At 37.0% G+C, this 7,379-nt stretch overlaps 1 protein-coding gene across 2 annotated transcripts in view; it reads right to left on the bottom strand.

The window, feature by feature from the left end:
* Positions 1-6,031, bottom strand: part of ANGPT1 (angiopoietin 1) — a 246,579-nt gene extending 240,548 nt beyond the window's left edge. For both annotated transcript variants that reach the window (XM_053661203.1, XM_053661205.1), the window contains exon 1: positions 5,283-6,031. In XM_053661203.1, coding sequence (XP_053517178.1) covers positions 5,283-5,579 — 297 coding nt within the window. In that variant the 5' untranslated portion in view covers positions 5,580-6,031. The remainder of the gene's footprint in view (positions 1-5,282) is intronic.
* Positions 6,032-7,379: the final 1,348 nt, after the last annotated feature.

Raw genomic sequence — 7,379 nt, 5'->3', positions numbered from 1 at the left:
AGGTGGTAAATGGTCAATCCAGAGAGAAGTGTGGGAACACATCACATAAAGCCTCATGGTGAGGAATTTGGATTTTACTTTTACATAATGAAAAACTGTAGGGGGATTTTAAGGAAAGAATGACACATTCTTATTCATTTTAAATTGCACTGAACCTATAATTACATATGAGATAAGTGCTAGTAAAACAAGGCTCAGTGTGAAATGGCACAGTTGAGGGTAAGGAGGGGCGCAATCATCCATAGTAAAGAACCTACTTGCCATGGCCCTAAAACTGGTGATGTACCAGTGGGGATGTATGGGAAGAGGCTTGCTCCTTCCTCAGAGAAATCCAAAAGGCCTTTAGAGATCCAACTGCCCACCTTCTGGGGACCAGAAAGATTTTTATGCCTTCTTGAGTCTTTTGATTCTAAAACATTAGAAGCAAACAGCAACGCCCAACTATTTCTTGAGAATTTAATACAGGGATACTAATTAAAGGGCTCCTTCTTGGCTTGAAAATCAGGGTTGTTCTTTAAACAAAGCTAGCTGAGTATATATCTACAACTGGGTTTAAAAGACAATTATTCCTATTAAACTTTCTTGCAATTGCCAGTTTTTCTATCTTTATGCATAAATTATACACATATATTTTCTTCAAGTTGAGGAATAAATTTAAAAATAAATACTTATCAACTGTCTGCTCATTTCACACATTCAGGAAGTCTCTCCACAGGTGCAAATAAGATACAAAACATCCCCTCTGGCTCAGTATTGCACAGTCAGCAGCCACCAAAACAATGCACAGATGAGAAGTCCATTTGAGTTACTTAGGTTCACATGTGCAGATATGTGTAAATACATGCCATTGTTGCATGCAATAGATGTTTGCCTACTGGTCTGGAAGTACAAATATTTTTCCTCCCAGAGGAAGATCTAGCTGACCTTCAAGTAACTAGCATGACAGGTTAAAGCAACTTTAGCATCTAAAGGCAGTTGCAGGGCCCCTTAACTTACATGATTTTATACCCAGCACCACACACTTGAGAACTTAATGTTTTTTTATTTTTGGATTATGATGATAAGAGAGTTATTCTTCAGACACTTAATAAATATCTTAGGAGATATAAAAATGGATAAAGAGGCATTTACCATACTATTGTCCAAGTAAGAAAACAGATCTTGGAACAAATACTAGGAATGATAACAGCCACAGATGAAGTGCAGTGCTAACATAATACCTGCAACGTACTTTGATAACACTGGAGAGCTTAGCCTGGGAAGGTCAAGTGTGGGTAGCTTTCCAAGAGAAATGGGCAATAAGGCTGCTTTTTTAAAGAATAGTTAAGAGGACAAAATAGAGTGACTATAGAAGTTTTTGAAATCTTAGATCACTGGGTAAAATACTATTTGAATCATTAATAGCCACTTACTCTAAACTCAATTATTGCTTTGATTAATATTAGGACAGAAATAATTATAGGATGTAGTCTTTGCCTATTTGACAGCTTACAATCTATTTTGGGAGGTAGGTGTATATCCAAAATAAAATGTTAATAGTACATAGTAAAGTATAGACTGCAACACATAACAATGCATTCATTTGCCATAATATTTATTGTCTATCTATTATGGACCATATACTGCTCTGGAAGTGGGGATGTGGCAATGAACAAACACACAAGGTCACTGGCCTCATGAAGGTCACCTTCTAGTGGATACTAGTATGGGTTAATGTATGTTCTATCTGGTTTTAAAAAGATGATCATCATCATCAGTATGTTTTAGATAAAAGCATGCTAAATCCTAATTTTCCAAAGCAAAGACTACAATATACAAGTATAGGATGCTATTAAGTCACGAAATACTGTCAAATAGAAAAAAATTAGCCAAGCATTCCAGTAAAAGTTTTTCATTTATTAAAATATTCTAAATGGCGATTCAGAACTACATTTTCTACAAATCATCTTCAATTCATCAATCTTAGTAAGAAATATTTATAGTAGATAGACCCTATTTTCTAAGTCATGTTTTTGACTCATTTTATTCATACTTTAAACCAAAAGAAAGATATCCTTTGGCAAAGGCAAAACAGACTTTCTAAGCATTCCTCCAAATTCTAAAATATAGATTATAAATGTTAATATCTTAAATACACATATTTGTGAACTTCAGGATATGGGAGAAGGAAAAGAAAAGAATATTTCAAAAGTACAAGATGTGGAGTAGATATTAAACATTAGACATTTCTCTGCCATAGAAAAGGTGAAAGGAATCACACAAAAAATGTCAAAGCCATTAAGGCCATTTCTCCTTACTGTTACTATCCTGGTATGTAGTCACTCTCAGGTATTGAGTACTGTTTGCTAATAATTCTAAAAAGAGCTATATAATAGAAGAGAGCCAAACCTAGACAGATAGCCCTAGTGTTTTTCCCAATAAAGTTGTGATTTTTTAGCATATTTTTTATTATTCTTCCCCACCTGACAAGTGAGAATAATGCCATCAACCTACCTCATATTGGTGTTAATCAACAAGTTACCAAGGAAAGTTGATCTTGGTGAATTAAATTCATTACATCAAAAGACCAGTGTGATAACAATGAACAGTTCCAGCACTTACAGTGACCAATACAATCTTCGTCCCTTTCATACCTTGCTTCTCATCTTGTTCAGCTGCAAGACCAGGAAAGTTTTGAGGAGGGAGACTTAAGACTGTATCAGAGGTGACTTTTGGTGACAGCTGGTGTCTTGTGAAGAATATTTAAAAGAATCCAGCCTATCAAACTTCAATGAAAGTTTGAAGTACTGGATTAATATAAATCACCAACTAGCTGAATCTACCATTGATAACACACATTCTCCATCAAACACTTTCCTGATAGTGATTCCATGAGCTGCATAATAATCACTGTGCTTTAATTATTTTGTTGAATAAATGAATGAATGAATTGCACTTACACACTGATGGTCTCAGTTTCTGCAGGGTATTGCTTCTTGTCTTAACACAACCACTTGGAATCAAAATAGTAGTACAAATTCCGGTACTAAGCATACCAAATGGTTACTGTAAAAAGATTTCCATTTGAATTATCAAAATAAATACATTACATGAAATTCAGAACTTGAAGTGAAAAAAGCCTCTAATTAAGGGAAACTTATGAGAGCCTTTGGCAAGTTCTTTGCTGAATGCAATTATTTGCTTTCTTGATCCTCAGACCAATTGCATTAACAAGGACAAAAGATATGCAAATTTAAGCAGACAATAGTCAAGCCAAGCTGCTCTGACTCATACCAACAGAGACATTTTCAGCATATATTCAGCTCCATTCACACTAGCAAAGACTGGTGTAATAGTTATGCATGGCTATAATCTGAAAACTATACAATAGTCATTGACCAAGAACAGTACAAACAAAAATCAAATTTATTTCACACAATAAATGAACAACTGAAACATGTGCATGATTTAGCCCAGTAGAATTATGTATATACCCTGTCACTGATGAATAATTGCATAGCAACAAAAAATATGCATTACTATGTTTAAATGACTATTTTAATTGTATATTTTAAGAAAACAAAATATCACATTTTTGGTAAATACCTCATTCAAGACTATTACAGACTAAATTTCCTTTCCTACCCCCTTCAAAGAATCCAGACTAATTTTAAATGATTTGAACTTTCATTAACTAACTATATAGACAGTATACAGAAAGTAGTATTAAGTGATTCAACCAAATTTATTTGCTTACTATGGAAATAAGCTTTGCCGAAGCAAAAAGCAGATATCCTGTTAGAAACAGCCGCTGTAATTAGCATCTGAAGTTTAAGTTATAGTTATCAAAAGACAGCAGAATTCTGTTTGCTTTCTATTCTTCCGCCTTTTTTTTTTTTACCTGTAGTTCACAATGCAAAGATAACTACAATTTCAGGTTTCAAAACTAAAACTACTGAGTTCCATTTAACTTGTCAAATAAAATAATAATGATCTTAGTTCAGTCCCTAGTGGACAAAAGTAGAATAACTATTACTTGGCATAATTCAGCAGGCAGGGGGTCTGAGCGTGACCACACTGGAACAGAAAAGAAAAATTATCTCTTCCCCATCTTTTATCTTCTTAAAAGGTTCGCTCTGTTAACCAACTAATTTAAAGAAGAGTTAACTGGTTACATCTCTATCTATACGCATGTACTAAGTGGATTTTTTGCAAAGATCCCCAGGGGGGTGGAGGGGAGGCTTTTCACAAATAGGGATATTTGCCCCCCCCCTTATAATAAGTGACATAGTTGAATAAACTTGTTATCTGCTGCTTACCTATTACACAATTAAACACAGCAAAGAGAGGATGAACTGCAGAAACCATTTTATGTTTTAAGAGGCGTATTTTCAATAAAATGTTTAAATGACTTATAGAGAACCACTGAATAAAATGTTCCATTACATTTCTATACATTGAGATTACAAGCACACTCATATTAACACTCATTGGGATACCCACATTCCCACATGGCACTGCCTGCATCTATCATGTCCAGAGGGAAGAAAAAGCACCTCAGGGATATAGAGCCAAGTCTACACGTTGCGTTCAGTCCAAATCTGCAGGTGCACGTCTTTGGGAGCAGCTGCCACCAGCTCTGTTTCTCCGTTCCTGGTGGGCACACAACCTCTTTCTGATTCAGACACCTGAAAACTTATCCTCCTGATTTCTTTTTTCTCAAGGACAGAATGTGACAGAAATCAGTCCTCCACTATTCTACTACTTGCTAAAATTTAGTTTCCTTTACAAACTTACACAAGTTCTCCAACCAAATATTTCTCTTTGTATCTACTCTCATTTCAGATTAACTTTACTAGAAGTTGAAAAATAAGTATGTGGTGAGAATTTCCCAACTTGGCTGCACAAAATTTCCTGGTGTAGTAAATTTGACCCTGAAGTACTATTGTCGTTATTTGTTTCTTTTTGCCTACTTGCTCCAAACGTACATATTTTTTAAAAAGTTGGGTTTTCACAGTCAGAAAACTCAAGCTAAACCTTAAATATGAGAAAAGCAGATATCGTAAAATGAGCCATTGCTAGCTACAGAAATGGGGTGCCACCACACCTTCATAAGCTAGCAAAAACCTAAAAACCTTGGCTCATCCCTGAAGCCGCAGAGAGAAAGCCCTCTTGCATTTGCAAACACTGCCCCCCTGGAGCCAAAGGTAAACACACAAATGCTCCCCTAAGGATCTCTAAGTCAGCTGCAGTACAGGACGGAAAAGGCTCCGCGCAATTAGAAACTGAAAGCAATCACTTACTTTTTGCAGCCACTGAGTATAATTTTCCAGCACATGCTCCAGATGTTGAAGTTTCTGGGAAGAGAAATCCGGTTCCACGTGCGGAGCATCTCTCTGCAGAGCGTTTGTGTTGTACTGGTCTGTCCTACTCTCACGACAGTTCCCGTCGTGTTCTGGAAGAATGAACGTGTAGGCACATTGCCCATATTGAATCCGGCTATATCTTCTCCCACCGTTCTCTGGACTCCGGCGCTGGTTGCTGCACCCTACGTGAGTCAGAATGGCAGCGAGGAAAGCTAAGGAAAGGAAAACTGTCATTGTACTGCCAGCACTCTCTTTCCGTGCCTCTCGCAAAACTTGCTCCTTTCTTCTGACCTTTAAACTACTTCTTTATTTCAGGTAAAACCGCTTGTCTCTTTCACTGTCTCCCGCTCAAAGAAAGCTTTTGAAGAAGAATCACAGAAAACTAGCCATTTGTTAGCTTTGTTCTAAAATGTTAATTTTTATTTCACTGTAATGGTAGTTTCCTTAGTTAAAACTTGAGATATTTATTGCATAGTAGCTGAGATTTATTGTTTCCTCTCTGTGTAACCGTTCAGCGTGGAGCCTGCCTGAGTTAGCTGCGTGTACATATTCTAGACCCTTTCCTCTACCCTATCTGCTGCAGATCTGCTATTTTCTCCCAGACCTCAGTGAGTTTTATTAAGGTTGCACATCCAAGCCAAGCTGGAAGCAGGCAGCCTTTCACAAGATGACTTGACAGGAATGCATGAGGGTGCCCCTATGCAAGGGTTGCTGATGGCTTGGAGCTGCGGGATCGTCTTACAAATTGGCTAGATGCGCATGACCTCGATCATGTATGGCCCTCCCGCCCCTTCTGCAGACAATTGTCTGGAGCCTTTAGCAGACTCAGGGCAAATCAATAAATAGAGCAGTCCACCTTAATACACTTTTAGTGTGCATGCTGACCTACTAAAACCTAGCAAACTAGCAGTTATGTTTTTAAGGTTTCTATTTAATTGGGGGATCCTAAAAGAACATTGACATAGTGTCCAGTGAAGTTATTTTTATTACTTTTGAATGATAAATCTGTATAATTGTTAATTAAAAAAATTTATTCTTGACTCTGGGGAAAAAGATATTATAAATAATTTTTTAGGAGTGGTATTCTTTCATTGTATTCACTTAGACTTTTAGGAGCTGGAGAAAATTATCAGGGAGTGTCAAATTATCAAAAACATTTCATAACTTATTACTCAAAGGAATATAGTGTATGCATATAGAGCAGAATAATATGAGTACTTTCTGAGATATGGATTTTAAATGAACTGGTTCCTGATTAGAATGTAGCCCTGTGTGTTCTCTGCATGTAAATTAAGCAACTTCCTTAAAAAAACAATGTAGTTACAATTTAAGACACAGCCTGAAAATTATTAATTCCTGTGGCATATCCTACTCATATGTTTCACAAGGCCCTCTTCAGTGTTACTATGGTTGTCTTTACCTCTGGTATGGAAGTTCCACAGACATTCTGTGGCTGCACAGAAAATCTGTCTGAGAAGACATCTATCAGGTGTGCCAATGGGCCAGGAAAGGGCTGCATGGGAGAATTCTGTTATGTAAAAAAAAAAAGTATCAGAAAGTGATTTCCCAAATCTAGGGTGTAGACATCTGAACAAAGAGACTAGGAAAATATAAAAAACAGGTGATAATTATAGAATTAATGTTGCAGCATTGAGATCTTTACTAAGTGTGGGTAGAAAACATGAATTATGAGCAGGGGCTTTCTTCAAGAACGGGGAGGGATTTCAGGGAATGGAGCTTGTCAACTGTGGTCACAGTGTGAAAACAGAAGCCACAGATGTTTACTCTCCTGTCCTGGAAAGGTGGGGTGGGGTGGGGGTGCGCACAGGGAAGTGGGTGAAGGACAGTAGAAGTTAGAGATGGGCACGCTGGGACAAGTTAGAGGAGGGAACAAAACAAATTCCAGAAAGAATGCGGGGGGTTTGGGGAGACATAAAATATGCTGAGATATATCAGTCCTTTCCACAGCAAAAAACCAAATTTCTGATATGACAAATATGGAAGCAAGTAACATCAAACATAGTAGTGAGATCT

This window comes from Artibeus jamaicensis, unplaced genomic scaffold (genome assembly GCF_021234435.1).
Source record: "Artibeus jamaicensis isolate MK-2021 breed Jamaican fruit bat unplaced genomic scaffold, CSHL_Jam_final scaffold_916, whole genome shotgun sequence".
Lineage (NCBI taxonomy): Eukaryota > Metazoa > Chordata > Mammalia > Chiroptera > Phyllostomidae > Artibeus > Artibeus jamaicensis.
This window is presented reverse-complemented; position numbering and strand designations above follow the sequence as displayed.